Raw genomic sequence first — 23836 nt, 5'->3', positions numbered from 1 at the left:
CCTTACACTCTGAGCTATTCAATGCTTCTCTGTCCACAGCAAGCAAGGTCAGTTTCTGACTTTGGTTTGCCCTACTTTGTTTGATAAAGCAGCAGAGAGCACCGGCTTATGCCAATGCATGACTTCAACCCATCTTATGGGGCCTAACGAGGAATATAGCAGTGTAAACGTCTAACCCCCATATTTGTCAGAGGGGATAAGGAATTCCAAAATCCATGCCTACTTTGGTAAATGGTAAGATTGGCTGTAATAAAATACCTGGCTATTTGCTTTAGTACCGTGCACTACCAATCCACACTTAAAGGACTATTGGCCCCAGAACCTACTCACCACATTCACAGCTCCCTGCAGTCGCCTCTCCGGTGCAGCCTCGTTCACACTCTTTTAGCGCAGAGACTGGGGCTTGTTCGGAGACAAAATGTGAAAGGGTGTTTCGGAGTTACCCCTGTGTGTTCAGGTAGCAATAGGAGAGGTATTCATTTCCACTTTAATTCGGGAGGGTTGAGGGACAATTTAAGCAATTTGCATTAGGATATTACCAAAGGATTCACCCTTAGGCAAACTGCTCCTGGCATGTCTAATCAGCCATGCTTTCTGCCCCAACACACTGCCTATGAGCGATAACAGTTTTAATGATTGGTAGTTTACAGGTAGCTGAAATATGCATTAGTTTATTCGCTCCTTCAGCTAAAATAGAGATTATGTATGCTTTTATTGATATATTTTCCTAGGTAGAAACACCACTGGCTAAGTATTTGATTAAGGAAGCAATCCATTTAATACCTAGTGTATGAGGCAATTTGAGTGTAGTGTCCATGCACAAATTAGGTGTGACCTATAGATTTATAGTAAGAACTAGGTATTTAGTAACATCTCCCATAATTAATAGTACACATTTGCATTCTTTTGGCAAATTATAATATGCTTTATACAGAAGGAGATGATGAATGTGTTTGTGTTTAGTGGTATGTCTTCCTCTTGGTCGTTTTCCTTTGCAATAGGTATCTCAGTTTAATGAAAGATAAGAAATGAATAACTGAATTCAGAATGGTGTGACGGCTGTGAGAAGAAAGGGCCATTCAGTAAAGTCAAATCCCTTTTCTGAGGGCTTATGTCGTATTTTGGAGAATAGTTGTCTTAAATTATTTTGTGTTGATAGTCAGAGGATAAAACCCATGTCTTCTGGATTTATATGCCTTGGGTTATGCAGAAGTATTAGTCTGGATACCCGATTACCTCAGTTCCATTCTTATGTGAATTACTCTGATAAATACAAACTTCAGCAACGTTTTACTGTTAACTATTCAGGTCCATGCACAGTTTTTTAGGCGCTACGAAGAATGGGCTTTGGCTCCAGCCAGAGAAGTATTATCACCTCACATAACACTACTGAGGGACTATGAGGGACTGTTTTATATCTGAAATATGCAATCTTTACACTTTCCGCTGTTTATCTCATAGATTTGTTTATGGAATTCAGTCATTTTTTGAGAGTGTAGAACAACACTTATTTATTAGCCCCCTATTGTACATACAGTCAGCGTGTGTGTCATAACTCTTAGTGAAACCAGACTACCACGAAATTCCATCTGCGCCCACTTTTTTCCACCTGATTATCTTGGAAGACAGAACTTGTTTTTAAGGTGTCAGGCTCACGTAGTAAGTCAAAATAAACCACAGTTATACTTCTGTCAAAAAATCTAATTGTCTTAAGTCCAGTAAAAGCCGTTATAGTCACTCTGAGTCAGTTGGTTACAAGGTTCACTAATATATCTGTAATATACATGTTATTTATATCAGATGCACCTTCAAATGAAACAAAATAAAAAAACAACCACCAGAATCCTGTGAACTAGTTTCATACTAAAGTTCCTTACACCATATCTACTATGTATCCCATCTGCGTTTCATAACCTCATATTACCAAGTGTATATGATATCATTAAGAAGGAATAATAAGATTGTTAAATCAAAATATACTCCCATATACGTTTAGCCAGTAAAGGAAATGTCACTTAATTAATATATATCTTGCAAGCATTACAGTAGAAAACTCATTTGTAATGCATAATCTCCAAAGCCTTCTCAAAGCCTTCTCAATTCATAATTGTTCTAACATTTATATTTAATACTATAACACTTACCTGAAAAATATATTTAAGGCAAAGTATCCAGTCTATTTCATTCTCACACTATTGGTGTGCTACGCGGGTTCCATCTTACTTTTGTAACTAAGATTTATTGCAGACATCCACTTAGATATGTAGTGTAAATGTGATGCTTCATGTTTTATTGCTGCCTGTGGGAATGTCTCATGTGCAGTATCATGTATGTGATCCCCCATCCAAGTTTGCTCACTTGGTAACACAATGGATAGATGTGGGTGACATATGACTCACTGTGTGGTTACAGAAATTCTGATAAAGTGACATGTTAATTAAGTTCCCTCTTTAGGTTAAAATTCCAGTTCTGATGAAAGTCGACGGTTTCATAAATACCATGAAAGAACACGTTGACTGCTTGTTTGCACCATATGGAGCTAATAATTAAGAATTGGTCTACACATAGCTAATTTGATTACTGAACAGTGAGTGCGGGGATACTTCGAGAACTAATGAAACTTGTATAACGCAAGGTGTTGGAAGGGGCGGAGCTTTACACTTATTTCCTGTGGCATTTTGTATACAAATATTGATATACTATAGATTCTAGAAGCAAGCGCCAACAGTTTCTCTTGCCAACCTGTTGTATGTACATTTTGTGCTTTTTTTAAAGTTTGTTTATGGCGGTAGACTTTTTTTTAAATACATTTATTTGACAGGAACTCAGATGGCACCATTACCCACAACAGGTTTGCTACAACTATACTTACTACCACTAGCACACAGCCATAAACACCAACATATTACTACCACCATCATTAATAACACCAACATTTTTATTACCACAAGAACAGCATTTGCACATGCCAGCGTATAAAAGCTTTACTACAAGCAAGCCAGAACTATTGACTTAGCCACTGCTTGTTTCTTTAAGTTCTGCTCTTTTTTGTAATTCATATTGTCCTTCTAAGTTTTATACTTCCGTAATTAATATTACAAAAATTAAATAATATGCATTGCCAATAAATGCACGTATATTTTATTTTAACAGTTGGCCTGTGTTCCAGAGACTCTTCGTTTACTGTTCGATACTCTGCCAATTAAAAAAGATCTCATATGTCCTGTTTAAACCTTGTGGATTCATATATTGAAATGTGATCTACTTGCTACAATAGGTTAGAGCAATAGAACACCGCTTCTGCTTCGACCGGTCCCAAACCTCTGCTTTCACAGAAGCCCTAATGCTGCCATTGTAATTGGGCTAGGCTGAGGCATTTAAACTAGGTTCACCGGTTTCCTATTTCTTGTCACAAAGTATCTTTCCGTATTATCTTAAAAAAGCAGACGTACAATTTTAGTGGTGGTATCATTCTATGAAGGAAAAGAAAATCTCGGTGCTATACAGTAATTGGATGGCACTGCAACGTTTTTCCTGCTCAAAGATAACTGAACAAGGGTGCGCAATGCCCTATAAACGTTCTGATTTCTTTGGCTCGTAACGCTGCACGTGCGCTCTCTAGTGGCTACTCTGAGATTTTCAGGCATTTCTGCGAAACTGCAGGTGCAAAGCAGATAAACAAGTGGGAGTGCGGCTGAGAGCAGGGACACGCAGCGTTTACCTTGCGGGAGCGTGCGCGATAATTGCTAACACATGGCGCCGCTGCTCGCTCCTGCACGGGAAACGCCAAACATGCATGTGTTGCAATTGAAAGCAATGCAAAGCATGCAAGTTTTGGGCTAAAAAGCAGATCGATTTCAAGAGGTCCCCTCCTAAGCAGCGCATTGGCGCTGTGTAGGCGAGACCTAACAACTACTAATCTATGCATTTGGTTTGACGGCGTCACTGATAAAACATGTAATTCAGGATTGTCTGTTAAAGCAAGAATTGCATATTTCGTGATTTTAATGTAACGTTTCTTTGGCTATGCTGGCAATCCACTTTTTCCTATATTTGAGGCTTCTTCAGAGATTGGCAAAAGCTAATACAACTCCAAGTCAATAATAGAGAGTCCCATAAATGCTTGATGGTCAGAATGGTGGACGTTCCATTGTTGGGGACAGGATCCCACAATAGATACAGGAGAAAAGCAAAAAGATATTCTGTTGTCTGTTGGCAAGGGAAATTATTTATGTGGACATGGAGCATTTTCTCTCACAGTAGTACTTCACTGTCAAAAAGATGCCACCTGAACCAACAAAATGAATGTTTTTAACTACTAATGTTCAGAAGTTTAATTCTGCCGCAAGATGTTTTTATTGATGTGCTTTTTCTTCCTGATAATTTTATATTGTATTAAACAAAGTTGCATGTTAAGGCCCTGATTACAAGTTGTGCTGAGTGGAATTCTACTCTGCACACTTATCAGTGGCTCAGGGGTAGAAAGAGATTACTGTGCATATCTTTGATGGTGCTAAGAAAAACTTACCTTTTGTTTACCATTCATGTTCCTACAAGTCCCACAAACTCCCATTTGTAGGAAAAAATAATTGGAACCAGGTCAAACTGCAATATTTTCTTTTTCATAAGCTGCTTATAGGATTCTGGTTGATTTTCATGCTTGGATTTCCTCCCAGACTATGCTGCCTTAGACGTAGCTGCAATCGATGGCTACAGGAACCACAATAGCGCCCAATTATATAATATCCATTGTGACATATACGGTCAGTTATTATTACAATGGGGCGTAAAATTGAATCTAGTATAGTAAATGGAAGAACAAAAGGGAATTCACATGGCAGTCATACCTTGAGTAGCAGAGTCTCTCCTTATGAATAATTGATTACTTTATGTGTGGATAGAAACTAACTTGAGTATTAAGAGCCTTCAAGTGCTGGATACTAAGTTAAAGTATCATAAACAGATTTTAGAATTAACAAAATTACCCTTTGATCCATGCAACCCCTAATTAATTGTACACAACAGATTTTCTGTAAAATGAATCCCCAGCATCTCTTTAGAACGTCAGAACTGGTTGTAAAATGTATTAAAGTCTAAATTGCGAAATTTCTGCCCAAACATATTAAAACTTTAATCTCCATGGCCAGTACCCACTTTTTAAGACATAAAACAATCTTGGCACTCAAATTTCGTTTCTCACGATCAGAAACAGGAGTGCCAATGGACATTAATGTTGTCTGGATTAGTTCCACACCGATCTAAGGAGACTCTGAGCCTGATTGTTAGGAAACAAGGTGCAATATAGCAGCCCTCATACATAACGATACACCATTGTTATTTATCTAGTGTGATAAAGAAGTGGCTATTACGAATGTATGATGTTTCAACACATGCGCATGGCAACGCATGGCTTTACAACGCGGTCGTTACAACGACCGCATTGTTACCATGCTTGGCATTACATCTCAAGTCATATTAATGAGTTGCTGTAGGGGATGCGCTGGATTTAGGATTAGTATTAATTACTATTCCTACTCCAGTTTGTGCAACAGCAGGGAAGGTGTTAGATTTAAAATCCAAAACAATCCCATGTGTTGCACGCCCCCTACAGCAAGTCGCTGATACGACTTGCTATGTAATGGCATGCGTGGTAATAACAAAGTCATTGTAACAACCTCGTTGTAAAGCCATGCGTTGTGAAAACAGCGTTGTAAACACTGTTTCCAGGCTATTACGAGTTTTCGAGAAATATTTTGCAGATTCTGTTGTTGAACACACCCAAATCCGCGCAGTACGATATTTACCCTGATAATTTCCCCTGTTAAATGTTGGCACTTTTGACCTACCTGAGGTATTCAATATCTCTAAACTTGTAATTCTGACCCATGCGCAAACAGGGTTTATTTAACACACTGGTCGGCCTACACCATCCCAATCAGGCCAAAAATCTGCGCAGTGTTAATACGCGATCAACAACACTTAAAGAGTGAAAGTTTGACTAGCTGCGTGACTGATGTTGCCTAGGACACAGGTACAGAAGGCGCAAAGACTATTTTAGTTATTGATTTTATTTTTTAACCGTCCATTTTTATAGAATGGTTTTTACTAAAGTACAGGCACACCATTCCAAGATGGCCACCCGTGCGCTCTCTTGCATGACCATGTAACGGTGACCATTGTTCAATGTTTTTGGACAAAGTGCAGCAATACCCATTACACGATGAACACTAGTGCATCTGTCTCCATGTGCACATAGTGGTGGCCATCTTTGAATGGTTTCTTTTATACTTTAATGGAAAGCATTCAGAGGAAACCCACATTGGTTAAACCAATAGCTCTGCAATCAAGTCAGGCCAATTGGCCATGCCAGTGCTTGTTTATCCTATTTCTTTTACCGTGTTTTATTTTGTAGCTTTTTGTTTTGCCACTGATATGGATAATTCTCTTCTTTGTTTCAAAAATTCTACATATACCTCCTAGAAAGCTGAAAGCCCCCCTGAACCCAATTCACATAGCTCGCTGATTTCATAAAGCCTGCATATCGCCACACTTGGCCCTCTAAAAAAAAAAAGGTAATGTGGAGGGCAGGTTCTGAGATTTACTTGCCCAGCTTTCCAGTAAGAGGATATCTTTTTAGTGTTTGGAAGGAGACAATGCAACACTTTATTCCTGCTTTTTAATGCAGGTCTGTAGTACACTTGAGGTACACGTGCATACAAGTCTGGCCTTGACAAGTAATTACAAAGATTGATCAACTCTGGTGTTTTCCCACTTCAGGGTAGTTTTTGTTTTGCACATAATAGCAGCACTACAGAAGAACTGAAACGTCTCTGCAAAGCAATTCAGCAAGAACCTCCCACTAACACACTCCCTCCTGAAACCAGGCTCATATCCTCCGTCACTCTTTTTAAGAAAGAAGTAAAAGCTATTCTCATAGCCAAATACACTTGACCTATTAACGTGGATCTGTAAAGACTCTGCACCGATCTGTATTATTCTGCACGATCCCTACGACTGTGTTTTTCCTGTATTATTCTGCTCGATCCCTACGACTATGTGTTTTACCTGTATTATTGATGCACTTACCTGACTATCTACCTGCATTATTGATTTACCTGTGCTACTATGCTCCCTCACGTACCTACCCATCTCACTTCTACCTATAATTTCGCTATACCTAATGACCTGCTATTCACTCTCTTGTTGGTATTCCCTGCTTTGTAAAGCTCTCTGATCTCTGCAAAGATCTTGTTCGTGCTATGTAAAACTTTCAAAATAAATAAATAAATAAATTAAATGCTAACAATAAACTGAATGTCATTGGCAATGGCAAGCGGGGTTTATTTGATTTCTTTCATAAAATGGCATTCTTTAGCATCTACAACAAGCCGTAATTTCTATATATAAAAAGGGGGAACACATATAGAAACGTATGCTGAAATCTAATGAAAACAAACAACAGTCACAAGGTTGATATTGAATCGTGCATTCAAACTGTATATTCAGATTTTCCCATGAAACAACGCATCTGTACATTGCAAGCAAGACAAATTCCACAAGAATAGACGTCTGTATAGTCTAAAGCTTCCTAATCTGAAATGTTAAAAATCTTAGATGGCCTACGTCAGGAGCGCACTTTCTGAGGTTCAAAAAACAAAAAAACTTTGTATCCTTACTCTGAATATCTTCCCCATTTTCAGAGACTGGTAACACAATTTTAAGTTTCAAAAGTGGCCTGTTTTTGGGGTGGGGGTGGGGGGAGCTCGCCAAAAGATACTGTTTCAGATGTTTAGGATTGTTAATGTGTTACATTTAATGTGATGTAGAGATTCACGTGACAAGCTGTCTGGTCAGTTGGCAGTAAGTACATTTCATTCACAGACATTGTATTTTCAATTTAGGAGTCATTGTATCAGGCTGCAGTAAAATATTTTGCTACATTTTTAAATGATCAAACACTGTTGATGTTTTCTAGATAAAAAAGATACATATTTTGCTCTTCTCTACCTGAATATGGGAAGTTTGGATTACAGGTTTTAATAGTTTAAGATATTTTAGGGGTTATCAGCCAAAACAGTAGCATTGTTAAATTGTTGCGAGTATTAGAAAACATATGACTATATAAATTGCAATGCCCGAAAGGGCTCAGGGTTACTGACCAATAGCCTCTCAAGGTATGACTTTTTTGTTTGTTTATTTGTTGATAAAACAGTAGCCTGGCAAGATAGCTAAAGATCTCTCAAAGGCCATTCTTGTTCACTCAAAAAGAGGTCTAAACCTCTTCATTTGACTTAACACCCATCAACCTGTCATAGTGTGTGCAGTTTGCGTTTTGGTGGGTCTTAACTAGTGATTCATATCTCTGTTACCTTGAGAGAGTATTAATCCTGTCTTCCATACTATCTTCGTCATTTCCATTTTGCTTCTACCAAATTGAGGAGAAGGAGTGGAAGGGGGAAAAGGGAGGAGGAAGAGAACATGCAACATCATAATTTAATTAGTGGCCAAATGAAGTGCTTAATGTTTTTTTCTTTTTTTCCTCAGGCAGTAATGGCTGACATGAGCTGCTGTTGTGGACTCCTCACGGCTTCCAAGGATCCAGGTGTGTGGTCTTACCCCTTTTTAAGTACAGTGACTATATATGGCTCATGTCTCGTGCACTGACTCTTTGTGTGTCTTGGATTTCATGATCCTCCTACTAGGTCTCATAGTGGTATTACTCATCCCTAGAGTAGGGTTAGGTGATTCCCAAGATTTTTTTGATTTTATTTACAGTTCTCTTAAATATTGTATAAAAAACTTTTCATGCAATTTCTTTTTATTATTTTATTTTTTTATATTTTTGATGTTCAGAATTTTATTTGGTCTCAGTTCTTTGTGATTGTTCTCTTTAAGCTAAAGCCATGCAGTGTTGATTTTTCCTAATGATGGTCAATTACGTCAAGATGGAAAATTTCAGACTTACAATATTGTGTCTTCATGTTTGGCTGAAGAAATTCTTGAAGACAGAGCTCAGAATCTGCCTTTGTTGTTAAAAATGTAATTGTGTGCTCAACTAAATAATAAGATGAATACAGAATGAGATGTCTTCTAGTAACATTGTTTACAATGGAGACGATGATTGAAAAGGAGATGTCAACTGAAATGGCAAAGGCTAACCCATCAAATTGTACAAACATGTTTTACATGACGTGCTGCTGAATCCTGCTGATGTGATATATATTTCTCAGTATAATTACTTTAGAATGCATACATTTTAGGGTTATATATACTGGAACCGTAAATAAAGGAAACAAGCAACGTCTGTAAAAACCAGTAAGTAATAGGGGTTCAGTTTACAGAAAGGCAATACATAAATGAAAACTAGGCCACAAGAAACGGGAGGAAAGGAAGGACTATCACAGCTAAAACATTATTTAAGTTGGATAAAAAAAGAAAAGAATAAATATTTTAAAAAGTTAAACCTATAAATGGGTTTAAGAGAATAGTGGTAAGATAAAGGGGCTATAGGGTATTCATGAGTACATTAACTAGAAAAAAGCAATAAACAAAGCAAAGTCTGAGATTAAACTCTTAATTCCCAGAGATATTTCCATGAGACAAATCAAAAATAAAAAAACCTATTGCGATGTTGGTCGGAGTTACTTCCGACTGACATCGTGGAGGAAACAGGATTGACCGACCTCTGGTCTGTGGTCCTGACTGCCTAATTATGATTGAACCGCACATGGTGTGGTCGCATTCCCACATTCCCCTATGGGAGCATGTGTTGCGGCCGTAAACCAGCCGTAGTACATGCTCCCATAGGGAAATATGAGATTATGTTAAAGCCCTAAGTGTGGTTTGCTTGTTACTCTTTGCTAGTGATCTTTTTATTTTTAGGCTTTGAAATGTACTACTAGTTTGAATTTGAAAGGTGGTTGAACGTTCAAACTCCTCTTTAGGTTGCGTAGGAAAATTTGAGTGTTGTCTCCTCATTTATTTGAAATTAATTCTCCCGGAAAATATCCTGTTTGGTTCTGATAAGTTTGGAAGAAAAGCAAGTTTCTTATGTTCTTTTAACACAAATCTTTATTGGTTATATCCTTGATTTTGTAATATTTTGTATTTTGAATGTGCAAACAGCCGACACATGTTTCGCCCTACTTGGTCTATTTAACCAGGGCTTTCTCAAGGCTTATTGGATAATCATAGCAACACTGTGCAGTTTCCTTCGGATTAGGTATAAAATATAGAACATCAATTTTCAAGCCAACAAATATACTAGCTGTAATTGTAAGTCCAGCAGAGCAGCTGTCCTGGGACAATCCCTCGTTCCGAACGTCATGATTTGAAATGGTTATGCACTATTAACATGTTGTATCATCATATAATTTGTCATTTTTACATAAGATGAATTTAATCACTGTATCATTGGGTAATTTCCTTTAATTTTGATGTGGAGGCTGGTGAGCTAAATATTTGGTGGGGCAACAGTCCAACCATGGACCAAATTGCCAGATTTAGATTAACAGATTGTGCTGCACTAATGGCACAGTGGTGTGACCGAGGTGCTAGGGTTTATCACTCGTAGTGCCATATTTTGAATTGAATGCTGTCGGTCTTACCACAGCAGACCAGTGGAGAGGTGGCTTTTGAATAGGGAAAGCTTTCAGACCTCAGAAATCCGTCTGGGGGGTATTTGAACAACAGGGGCATGCCTTTCTGATATCTAGAGTGCCTGTGCTTACCTTCTGCCTGGGCTGCTTGGAAGTATGTGTGACGTCACAGTATATTGCATTATAAGCGTGCAGTTGTGATGTCATGGGAACATGATTGAACGGGAAGTGTGTTCATTAGTTTATATGTGTTACTAAATTCCTATCATAAAAGTATAAAAAGTTAAAATATTGAACAAACTTTGACATTGATGTTAGGACAACCAAGTGTAAAAATGTTGATTGCAAATCTATATCTTTAGTCTATAAATGTGTGATACTAATATAGGCCAAATATGAAATCTGCATTCCTGTATATGCGTACGTATATATCATACATGCATAAAGGTAGAGTATGATTTGTTGCTGAGTATTGTCAATCTATGGCAAAATGTTCTCAAGAAAGAAGATTGCTTATTTAAAAGATAGACACCTAATGGCAGCAAACGCCAAACAAGCGTTTCACTTGTTTGTGTGGAACCAGGTTATTTGGACATTTTTAAGCGTGCTGCGCAAGTCTTCTGAAGTATTTTCTTGAAGATGGATTACGCATGCCTTAGTATACTGCTTACTGAGTGATATGTCTCACTGATGTTCTGGTTGGATATTCTGAATAAAGCAAACACAAGGAGATGTTTCAGCGCTCTGTCCATCGTCTCCTTGTGTTTGCTTTGTTTGCCCTAAGTTGGCAGGGTATGCCCAGACGTGGGTCCCTTGCTCCCTTTGCCACTAGATTCAAGCTAGCCTGGCTGAAGAGGGGTGTTACCCCGAAACCAGTCCCATTATACTTGTTTCCAGTCCAGGAAAGACCTGGCCTGGCAGTTCGGGCTGGACTGTTCCCATGAGGCACAGGACCAAGACTAATTTGCATATATCTGTGTCTGAACTGGGGTGGAGAAGTGAGCTAAAGATTGACGATGGATTCAACCCAGATCTGTGACTGGGGGTGTGTCTGAAAAGTTTCAGCGCTCCGTCCATCGTTTGCTTGTTTTTGCTTTGGCTATTCTGAATGACCGAAATACCCTAAAGATGCTACCAAATTAAATAAGGAAATAATTTATTTTATGGCTTAGAATCGATGTATTCGAAATGTAAACCTAGACAACCTGGCCCCACCAGCCCTTATGGGAGGTTGGTGTGGGATGAACTAGTGGGGGCTTCAAGGTACAAGTTAAACTCTGGGTACACACATTTTTGCTAGGGTCCTGCAAGCATCCCACACTATCTGTTTGGGTTATCTTGCAGCTTTATGACAACAAAATTACCTTTTGTACCATGCATTATTTTTTTAGCATTTGAATGTTGTTTAGGAAATGCTACTATTTTCCAGAGTACTAGAAGTTCCATTCTAAAAGTTCAGACTGTGAGCTTTGCACAGAGGTTAAATAAAAACTCTTCTGTAATCATTATTATGAATATCTTTACTGCTTCATCGTGTACCGTCTAAATCATCCAGTACTTGAAAGACATGGCCAAGTTACAAAATGTGCCTCAGTACAGAGCCGTTTTGCACTAGAATCTGCACTGACCAGTGATCTTCATACTAAGATTTTTGTTTCAGTGTATAGCGTCAGGTTTGTATACTGCATAGCGTGATGGGTACTGCCATACAGTTCCACAGGGAGCCCGTTAGGTTTTCTAGAATGCGAGCATTTTCCTTATCTTTTACTTCAATGAATTAAGGTCCAATTCCAAGGTCAGTTCATTTAAGTAGCAGAGAAAACCATTAGAACAGCATCAACACAGCCGCTGCACCAAATTTGATTTTGGCGTTTTGAATGCAAACCCATGACCAGAAAGGAATAATGCGTACACAATTTCAGAGCCAAAACTGGGAGGTTTCTTCCTCAAAAAAGGTAGCCCGCCGTTCTCAAGCCAACTGGCGTATTTCAAAAGAAAACAATGAAACAGAACATCTGAAGAAAGAATGGTCATGATGTTTGCTTCAAGAATTTTTGATCTGTATTCCTCAAGCTAATCCCAAAAACTACCGGCAATGAATCTCAATAAAAACTACACATGACTGTATAACGTATTTAGGCTTATCCCCAGTAATCCCAAGATGCTGTCGTCAGTCAAATTGTTACCTTAAACCATAGGTTATGTTTGCAGACTAGGCCGGATGATGTGCTTTTCAATATGGGCTTATGTTTTGCAAATATGCGTTCACTTGACAAAGCCGGCCTGCATTTGCTTTACTTAGAGGTGGGCGTCACTGACCAGCATGAGGTAAACACCAAAGCTGTTAGTCATCAATCAATATGAGCGGTGGTTATAACAAACCATGACTGAGAGGTTAGGAGTTTAGGGTGAGGCTGAAGTAAGTGTTTGTCAGTGGGAAAGAAATCAAAATGTACCTGCACACCCCACTGGCTCACCTCCTCCTCGTGCTTCAGTTCCTCGGCTCTTATGGTTTCTACAGCAGTTGAAGCCTCCACACCAATCCGGGCCCTGCTCTCTTGCTGCTGGTAATGTTAAGCAGCATGAGAGCAACGCCAGGATTGGCTGGAGCAGGCTGCCTCGACACTCCTGCAGGCACTCGAGGCCCGTGCCTGCTGTCCAACAAGCTGAGTGGAGTGATTTAAAGTGCACGTCAGGCTGGCCGTTGCAAGACCGCCGTCCAAAATGACATACACACTCTTAGCTGGTGAAATGAGCACCACTCGCCTGCTGCCAGTCAGCAGCAGTGGCTCTGCCCCCAAACTGTGTGGTTACGTTTCTGCCTAGGTGGCCTTTATGAGAAAGCAAATTATTAGTTAGTGGTTTTACTACTCTTGTAAGGTTCAATAAAGGTTTCAGTAATTTACACCAGAGCTCAACCCCTGGTAGTTTTGCCACAGAGCAGACAGGCGTAATTTAAGAAAATATGTAAAGCATTTACAAGTATCAAACCAATTGAAAAGATTTTAAAAAAGCAGCCAAAATATTTTTAAAGATAGTGAATAATTTATTAACAAAATGCCAAAATTCCAATAAGGGAAACGGAAGCTATGAATTTTAAACTTTGAAATACAAATATCGACAAAAAGGTTAATTGCTAAATGCTGTCATCTGGTTGCGCTTGATTGTGACCTAGGCATGATTTAAGGCCGACTGCAATGAACAGCAGGTTAGATACATAAACCAGGTTCAACCTAGTCAAAAGTTGTACTTTCTGACTTGGTCTCAGAATTGAAAGTCAAACATCCTCAGCAGGGCACAGCAGTAGGCCATGGTTGTGAAGGGCTCCCTGAGGCAGGATAGTCCTAGAACGAGGTTCTGGTTAAGCTATTGACTTTTGACAGGAAAGCTCAGAGCAGGAGAAATTCAAAAATTATGCCTAAGGAAGGCTCTTCATCGGCCTGATAGTTTTGGCACCTTCTCCCAATGAAGATTTCTACATTTGAACATAGGCACTTTATTTGAGTTTGGTTCCTCCAGGACAAGGCTGCAAGCTGTAACTGAATAGGGTTCTTATTCAGTATACCTTCTGATAACATCCTGCTGAAATGGATTTGCTGCTGCAGAAAAAATCAGAGTAGAAGCAACCTGAATCTTTGGGCTAGAGTCAACACACATTTGTTGAATTTAGTTTCCAGATTCGTCCCGGTGTCCCAGAGGTCTCTGGAGCCAAAAGGTTTTTAAGTTCCAGGTTAAGGATGTTAGGAGCTATGTTCCCTCTTAGGTGTGCGCTTGTGTGCCAGCGCACATGCTGCCTTTCTGCCGTGCACAAAGAGTCTGAGAGTGTGCATTTGAAAGTCAAATGGGAATACACAGCAATTATAACCCTGAAATGGGCCCTTAATTTCATTAAACTTAGGTACTCAGACACTGCACAAAACACAACTTGGACAGTTCTCTGCTGTCTTACACCCCTTCTCAGGCCTCACCAAAGCAAAACAAAGTTTAAAACGGGTGCCTTTGTGATACAGGTACTGACCTATGCATGGCTATATTTAGCTTTCGTGTAAGTGAGCCAAAATCACCCTCTGGCTGGCACACTAAGGCCTCTGCAGATTCTGCTGCACATATTGCTCAAAAAGATACATTTTGTCTTCAACAAAATAACTCTCATGGGTCCTGAAAGCATTTGTTGTTTCTCTCAGCTCTCTCTACCATTGGGCCTATGAACATGGTAAAATCAGGTACTATTTCTAAATAGAGACATTTTACATTTTTTTCAGATTTAAAACTGTTGACCAGTTTGCCCTAAAAATGCACGTAAACATAACTGACTGAGATGGGAAACAAGAAGTGCGTTATTTTAAAAAGGCATGAAAACCAAAAAGTCCAAGAGTTCTGGCCTTGCCGAGCCGATGCAATGCTTAATTCAGGCACTCTGTTCATCACCACCCCCTTTTCTGAATCATTTTGTCCACCATAAGCGTGGAAGGGTATACTCAGATGTGAGTCCCTTGCTCATTGCACCATCAGGATTCAAGCAAGCCGGGCCGACGACGTCTGAAATGGCAGAAACCGGTCCCCGGAAGCTTGTTTCCTTCCCAGTATAAGAATTGGCTTGGTAGTTTGGTTTGCCCTGTTCCCATCATGCACTGGGACAGGAACAGACTAATTTGCATATAGCCAAGTTCTGAGCTGGGATGGTGCAGTGAGCTAAAAAACGGTGATGGATCAAGCCCTGATCTTTGGACTGGGTAAGAGTGGTCTGCTTAATTCAGGCACTCTGTTCATCACCACCCCCTTTTCTGAATCGAGCTGATGCAATGGTCAATTACAAACAATATAATTTCTGAGTAATGTATATATATATACATTACTCAGAAATGCAAATGTATGTGCTACAAAAATAAACAAAAGAAAAGAGATACCACCCAAACTGTCAGTCATGTGATTGCACTACAAATTTTAAAATTAGTAAAATAACCAAGGCATATAATTTAAACAGAGCAATAGCAACATTTCCTAGCAGGCATGTGTTCATAATACAGGTGTAGAGAACCTTTTCAGTTCTTATGAAGATAATGAGATAATATCATTCTTATTTGCACAAACAAAAGGGCTATTTGAATTGCAGCAACCTGAATACCTATTTGAAATACACACGGATTTAAAAAAACAGGATAATGAATGGAAAATAAAAGGTCTTGTGGAAGGAAAATATATTAGTTCACCAGCCCGGTCAAGGGAAACACCATTCTTTTGAATTAGGGGTGCACATGCGAACAGGCAAAGTTTTATTTATTTATTTATTTTTAGTTTTCTATAGCGCGAACCAAACCCAAGATAGGGTATCAGAGCACTTTACATAGAGAGCAGGGTGTACATTTTTAAGGAGGGAATATTGACTAAAAAAAAACAAAATCAAAAACTAACAGCGAATAGCAGCATTGTTAATTTTTCTGAACAAGAAAGTAAGTTCAAGTTCCTGTAGGTCTTAACTTCGCAGTCTCAGTGTCCCGCGAGTAGAGGTAGTTAGGAAGTTGTAGAGCTGGTGTTGTGATTGTCCGGATTTAAGGAAGGAATTTGCTCATCAAGAATAATTTTGCTTCCTTTTTAAAGAGAGGAGTAGAGGAGATTTTTCTGATGTATGGTGGAAGCGAGTCCCATATTCTTGGCGCTGCTCCGGAGAATGCTCTGTTGGAAGTTTTTTCTTCTTGATGCGTGAGAGTTTCAGAAGTAGATTGTCTGCGCTCCTTTAATGTCTGTTTCCTCCAAATAAGGTATGTTTTTGATCTAGGTACTGGAGGTGTTGTGGTGTAGCACCTTGTGAGTGATGCAAGCCATTTTAGGTGAATTTGAGCTTCATAGGGTAGCCAGTTGAGTGCTTGCAGGTGTGGCGATATGTGGTTGTATTTCCTAGGTCCTCTTAAGAGTCTTGCTGCGGCATGGAGGCAGGATTTTAGAGGGGCGGTTGAGATTTTGGGAAGCCTTGAGAGGGTCATACATCCGTATTCCTGCCTCAAAATAACTAAGGACTGAACTGCAGTTTTGAGGGCTGAGTTCTTGAGGAATGGTTTCATTTTTCTGAGATAGCTGAGACGAAAGCGGGCATTTTTAGCCAACAGGGTGGTGTGAGTTTGGATGTTAAGGTACTTATCCAGTGTGATTCCAAGTGAAATGGAGGAGTCCACCAAAATCGGCGTGCAGTTCAGAGCAGTGATCATTTTGATCGACTCCTTTGTCTCAGTGGAGTTATTAAGGGGGGGATTAAGAGAAACTCTGTTTTTTGAGAGTTTAGCTTGAGGAAGTTGGTCGATAACCATTAGACAGTGTTTTCAAGAGCTAGATTCATTGTCCATATCTCTTCGATAGAGGAGATCTTGATGTACAGTTAGGTGTCATCCGCGTACATGTGGAAGGAGATGTTCGCTTGCTGTAGTAGATCGGTAAGTGGTTCGACCTATAGGTTGAATAGCGTGGGAGATAGGGTGGAGCCTTGTGGAACTCCTAGTAGGTCAGGTGAGGAAACTGAGAGATTTTTGTTGATCATGTACGATTGCGTACATTGCGGAATGATGCCAGTATCATTGCAAGAGAACTAGTGGTAGCAGTGGGCTGACTCATTGCCCTTCGCTGAATGCTGTGGTCGGTGAAAATAACATGAGTGAGAGCTGAACAGACCAACTGATTAAGAGGTACGACTCAAAGTCAAAGTATGTTATGCTATGTAAAGGTTACTAATACAGCACGAGGACACCAAAGTTTCTTGGTACTATAATAACCTAACATTGGCAGATACTGATACTGGCTGACCGTGGCAGAGCTAATTTAGGAATAAGTATATTTCAAGCGTAATAAGTGAAGATTAAAAATTAATGGATAAAGGTAAAGAAGTATTATTCCTACTGTCTGCAATTGAGAAGGCGCTGTTGCCAAAGGTGACAGTTCTAGGGATCGTGAGAAGAAACTTATTATTCGACCTTCAAATCAGGGGCTGCTTGTCCCAGCAGAATTTACATGCAATATAATACAGGAAGTGTTGAAAAACAGCTCTATGCACTAAGAACTTAATAGCAATTCTTTAACGGACCGTAAGCCTATGTAATTGTTATAAGAAAGGTGAAATATTTTGGTACTTTGGAACCTTGCAAATCAAACGGCTGCTGCATTGTTTCAGTGATTGTCACCGTGTGATACAAGTTGCATTGCCATAATCGAGCCGAGACTGAACGTATGCATTGATCAGAGAAGCATGAAATCTAATTATGTGTAACTGGCAGAATATTTCATGCAGCATTAAAATGGAAAAGGCAGAAGCTTGAAATCTTGGGAGCATGAGAGCCAAATATAAGTTCGCTTCAGGATAGGTTCCCAAATAATAGATTGAAGGAATCTGGAAGGGCTGCCGATTTCAGAACTTGCCTAGGGGAGCTTATGGACTGGGTGAGACTGAGTTGCCTCCAGTTAAATGCAGGGAAGACAGAGGTGATGGTGGTTGGAAAACAGCCGTCTCTCTGGTTGCAGCATTGGTGGCCAGAAGCACTAGGACCTAGCCCAGTGCCGAAAGCCAAGGTGAAAAATTTGGGAGTGTGGTTCGATGAAAATTTTTCCTTCTCTGAGCAAATGTCTGCTGTGGCCGGTACGTGTTTCGACATTCTAAAGATCCTACGTAAGATTCTTGACCTCCTCCCCCTGGATGCTAAAAGAACTACTGTACAGGCTCTGAAACACCTTGCAGAAGGTCCAAAATGCTGCAGCCCGGCTTATCTTGAATATCCCAAGGAAGGAACTGCATTGGCTCCCTATCCATGCCAGAGTTACCTTTAAGGCCCTATGCTTTAGTCATAGAATCCTTAGGAAAAGGGGGCTGCATTTTCTTCTCCCCCTCCTGATGGTCTACCAGCCTGCCCGTAATCTGAGATCGTTAGGCAGTGCTAAATTGACTGTGCCCAAGGTGCGGAAGGTTCGGGCTGGCGGGAGATCCATCGGTTTCCTTGTAGCCAAGGCATGGAATGAGCTCCCTGTGGATCTGAGGACATCTGAGTTGGAGTCTCTGTTCCGCAAGAAACTGAAAACCTGGCTCCTCCGTCATCACCCCCGGGAGTTCTAAAGTAGTAGGGTGCCATCTCTGTGTGGATGTCCACGTTGGATGGTGGTTAGCTTGGGAGGGTTGCTGGGGTTCATTTATGTCCTAGCTCGGGGACACTCCGGTTGGAGTAACCATTGCGCTTTATAAGCTTCTTAATAATAATAATAATAATGATTGTTGTCCAGAAGGAGGACAAGGGTTCATTAGCGAAGGCCCGGTCAGAGAACACAGGGCATGTGTGCCCTCATGAATAATTAGCAGCTCAGTCTTTAATTTCAAGCAGTTCTGTGACATCCATGAGCATACCAGAAGACTGCACTAGAAAAGAAGTATTAGATTGGTCCTTCACAACCCCAAAGTGTATCTTCTGCGTACATATAAAAATGTGCACCCCCTTTTTTCAACAGTTTGGCCAGAGGGTGCGTATAGATATTTAATAAAAGAGGAGAAAGTATCCTGACATGAGGGACACTTCAATTGAGAACTTTGTTTGTACACATTCAGAATAATTGCTATAATTGTTGATGTTTTTATTTATGATTTTTATTTTAAAGGGGGCCCTGGGCTAGACCTAAAAATATTAGCCACTACATGCCTTATTCATTTTTCAACCACTGCTTAGCCTCTTTCGCAGACCAATGTTATAAGTGTTTGTGGTGTCTGTGGACATTATATTTCTAGGAGTTGTGGTGAGGTTCTCTAGGTACCTTACTTGCCAATGTGTAGAGAGTCTATCTTCTGATTTTGAACGGAAAAACAAAACAAATACAATGATCTGGCTCAAACATCAACGAGGTTTTCCCACTCCATCTTGATCAGTAGGATCAGTTTTATACAGTAGTAGGATCAGGCTTATACAGTTATAAGTCACGACTTCGCTTCCAGAACTTACCCTTTCACATACCATGCTATTTCATTTGAATGTAGCTTTACAATGATAACTTGCTTTTTATATAGTGCTAGATACACTTTTCCTACCATTAATTAGTGCTGTACATAAAAGATTAGGGGTCTGATTTAGAGTTTGGTGGACAGGTTACTCCATCACAAACGCAACAGATATCTTATCCGCCATATTACAAGTAGGTTAAGGTGCACTTGTAATACGACAGATGGGATATACGGCAGGTTTGTGACAATATAACATGGCAGCTGAGCTCTCATCGGGTCCTAAATCAGCCTACCTAGGCTCAAGCACTCTTGATCAGCATTTGTCAATCTTAGCTATTTAACTCACTGAGACATCCTCCCAGTTATTGAACACTAGAGTACTTCTGCATGAGTCTTCATCATAATTGCAATTAAATGGTGTTACTATTGTTCCTTGACAGTGTATAGTGTTCTTTTGCCTTTTTTTTGTGACCTTGTACTGCTACAACTTCCATCACGTATAGTAGCACACTGCCTATGATCATTCCTCAGTGGCTCATTACATCTCTCGATTGTGCACACAGTCAGGAAATGTGTGCTCAAAAACTTGCTATTACAGCACACAGACAAAATAATTAGAGGGAACATTGCTTAGAAGTACACATTGACACAGTAAAGGGTCCTAGAACCTCATGGAACAACACTTGGGGTAAAGACACTCCAGCAGAAGCCTCCAGCAGGTCCAAGGCAGGTCCAGTTGGAACTAATCAGCTGGGTTATTCAGTCAAAGGTGCTTCTTGCAGCCTTTTGTATCCCTATAGCTTAAGAGGCGGTCAACAAAGTTGGCCCCTGGAGTCCACTTCATTGCCCTAGGTCCAAGTGGGAGCAGGTCCAGCTCTTAAGGTCTCCTCATAAATCTCAACAGCTGGTTCAGTCCTTTTGTCTTCCCGAGGTTCAGTAGTGTCTGAAGCTGGGAGGCCACATTTATGCCTAGCACTAGCAGGTGGGTGGGGGGCTCCTAGCCCTTCCCCAACTAATAGCTAAAAAGTACAGAGGGGTAATACTACTCACTTTCGCAACAGTTCCCGTTTGCCTTTTATTAAACAGTCCCACACTGCACCTTTCTACCTAAATTCAACATGGCAGGACCCTTCTCCTTCTCCATAGAGCCTGTGTGCCCACCCCAAAGGTGTAGCCTAGAAAATGAACAACCCTTCCGTTTGTCGTCACTTCAACCAGTTCTGTGTCAGCTGCTATCATTGGCATTGATACCTGCCTAACTTGGAGGGGGATGGCCTTGCCCAGGTGATCATTGGTCTGTGACAAGAGTCGGCCTCTTTGACGTTAGACAAGTTCCCTGGCCACAACTGGCCATCCTTGCAGAGAAACTGTAACACCTCCCCAAACCCAAGACTTTTGTACTGTCCTGGGAGCAGTTTTCACATCTCATCAAAGGGGCTCTTTAGCTGCCAGGCGACAGTTGGATCTCATCCAAGTTGTCCTCCAAAGGCTTATGATATGGAAAAGATAATTTAAAAGTGCATTTTCCTTAATAGTTATTAAAACATTGATTTTACCATTAAAATTGGATTTTAAATAACTATCAAAATTGGAAATGATATTTCTAGATGTTATTGAAATTAGCATTATTAAATGTAAAAATGTAACCCAGTGTTTTCCTATGGAACAGCAAGCCTTGCTACATTGAAAATAGCTTGTGTGGCTTATTCACTGTAAGGACATGTTTAACCTTAAATATATGTACCTGTCGTACTTTTAATTGTCATGCAACTTGCATTATGGGCAGTAAGGCCTACTTAGGGGGACTTACTACTATTTAAAGAAAGGTTTAGTCCTGTTAACAGGGTTATTTTGTCTAATATACAACACCATCAGCCCAGACAAAATGGGGATGAGCATGCAAAAAGATGCATGCTCCTACAACTTGTCTTTTAGTTTTCATTTCTTTCCTTTCTAGATTTCGTCCACAGTGCGCATAAAAATAAAAGGTTAAAAGCAGGCTCCGAGCTCGCCCTATAACATACCATTACTTACCTTTGGTTGTCTCTCATGTCTCTCTCATTTACTTGTTTCTCGTTGGTCTGTGCCCCCTGCGGCAGGCTTGTAGCTCGCCCTATACATACCTTTACTTATCATTGGTTGGCTCTCCCGTCTCTCTCATTTACTTGCATCTCGTTGGTCTGGGCCCCCTGCGGCAGGCTCGGAGCTCGTCCTACACATACCTTTACTTATCATAGGTTGGCTCTCCCGTCTCTCTCATTTACTTGTATCTCGTTGGTCTGGGCCCCCTGCGGCAGGCTCGGAGCGCGCCCTATACATACCTTTACTTATCATTGGTTGGCTCTCCCGTCTTTCTCATTTACTTGCATCTCGTTGGTCTGGGCCCCCTGTGGCTTCCACTTTCTCCTTCATTCTTCTTGTCATTCTGTCATCCATGGAGCTTGTACCAAGCTCCGTTTCCTATCTCTACTGCCAGTGTCCTTCCAATGGCCACCACGTGCAAAGATACTTTTTTTGTTTCTGACCTTCTTCTTAGGAGTGTATGTTTGCAGACCCTGCGTGCCTTCTCACCCCTTCTCAATGTCCTTGTTATGAGCTACTCCTGAATTCAGAATCTAGTTCATGGCACACTTTCCAATGTGAAATGGAGAAGAGAAATCCTCCTGCGCACTTCAGCCACAGAACGCTTATGTTTGGTGAGTTGAACGCACTTTTAAGCATCATGATTGTACCTCGCCTTACTTGGAGCTGAAACATAGGGACTTTTCAGGAGAACTGCCATTCTGCGAGACTGGTTTCTCATGTATGCATCTATCCTGCTGGCACTGTCTCCCTGGCGACTCCTCCCCAGTTCCCCCACCCATCACTCTCGCTCTCCCCTCTCTCAGCAGCCTTGTATAGATTCTGACCGTGGTTCATTCAAGCTGGAGGTGGCAGGGCCTTGGGATCACAGTCCTGCTCCCAAAAGCCGATGATTTGTTGTCGGCGGTTTGTAATCATAAACTGTATCTACAGCACACAGACCTCACAAAGGCTGGGTTTGTGGAAATGAGCCACCCTATGACACGTGGCTTTGACACCATGCAAGTTAAAATATAACTAACCTCTTTACTGAAAACCTAGTCCTTATGCTTTACATGAAGCTAGTTTAGAAGGTCCTCCATCTTCAATTCTTGTCCATGCCCAACTCACTTGATGTATTTAAGTAGCCTGTCCCATTTAAAAAGCACACAAAAAGGAATAGCTTTTTTGTGTTCAGTAGAAGCAACCATGCGGGATACATTTTGGGCTTTCAGAGCACTATAGTGGATTCGCTTAGTTGCTACTGAAGTCTAAATACACCCTGATGTGACTTTGTTTTCCCAAAATCTTTTCTGAATACAGTGCCTGTCTGTAAGTGTCTAGAGCAAACTTTTGGATTCTAAAAGAAGGACCATACATTTCAGGGTCTTCATTCTATGATGTTGTCGGCCTTATTAACCCCTTCGCTGCGGCCGCGATTTCCCCCGTGTGCTGTAAACAAATGAACAGGGCGGGGCCGTGACGAACCCCAGCCGTCATCAGCACACGCCCACTGCGGGGCGTGACGGCTGGGGTTCGTCACCAGCATGGGAGGGGTTAAGACTCAGTTGATTCATGTTTAACCTTTTTAGGTCTCGCTGGCGTCGCAGCGCGAAGCGCTGTCGCCAGCAAGACTTATTGTCGCCGTGTAGCTCACGAAGTGGGACAGGAGAGGTGCACGAGCTCATTAAACCCATTGCAGTCAATGGCTGTGACCGCGCGCTTTAGGAGACACGCGATGTGAAAGCGTGTGCTTTAGGAGACACGCGATGTGAACGCGCGTGTCTCTTCTCGCGCTCTCCCACACTTTCACTTTCACAGCGTGTTTCTCCTAAGGTGCTCAGTCACAGCCATTGTTTTTAGCTCAGGAGTGGGACGCAGACAGCTCTGACGGTGGGCCCCGGGTGAAGGTATGTGAGGCAGCTGTCGTGTGGCACGCAGGGTGGGGCGGCAGCCGGAGAGCAGCTCACACCGTCCCGGGACCCTGAGCGCACACCCACTGCCCGTCCACCTTGTGCGCACCCACCGCCCGTCCACCTCTTGTTGTTTTAAGTTGCCTTCAATGTCTGAGAATCATAGTTTTGCCACGCAGAGCCTGTTTACATGTTTTTCTAATTTGGTGGCCATAGTGTAATGTGATGGTTCACGGCGTTATTTTCCCGTCAATTGACATGAGGCTTTGCTGCATTGCTTTCAAGAGGAATTTCATCTCGAGGTG

The 23836-nt window shown here is 41.0% G+C and overlaps 1 protein-coding gene across 2 annotated transcripts in view; it reads left to right on the top strand.

The window, feature by feature from the left end:
- Positions 1-23836, top strand: part of LOC144792790 (von Willebrand factor A domain-containing protein 5A-like) — a 305281-nt gene that overhangs the window by 15315 nt on the left and 266130 nt on the right. For both annotated transcript variants that reach the window (XM_078667987.1, XM_078667986.1), the window contains exon 2: positions 8545-8602. In XM_078667987.1, coding sequence (XP_078524113.1) covers positions 8551-8602 — 52 coding nt within the window. In that variant the 5' untranslated portion in view covers positions 8545-8550. The remainder of the gene's footprint in view (positions 1-8544; positions 8603-23836) is intronic.

Source organism: Lissotriton helveticus, chromosome 11 (assembly GCF_964261635.1).
Source record: "Lissotriton helveticus chromosome 11, aLisHel1.1, whole genome shotgun sequence".
Classification (NCBI taxonomy): domain Eukaryota; kingdom Metazoa; phylum Chordata; class Amphibia; order Caudata; family Salamandridae; genus Lissotriton; species Lissotriton helveticus.
This window is presented reverse-complemented; position numbering and strand designations above follow the sequence as displayed.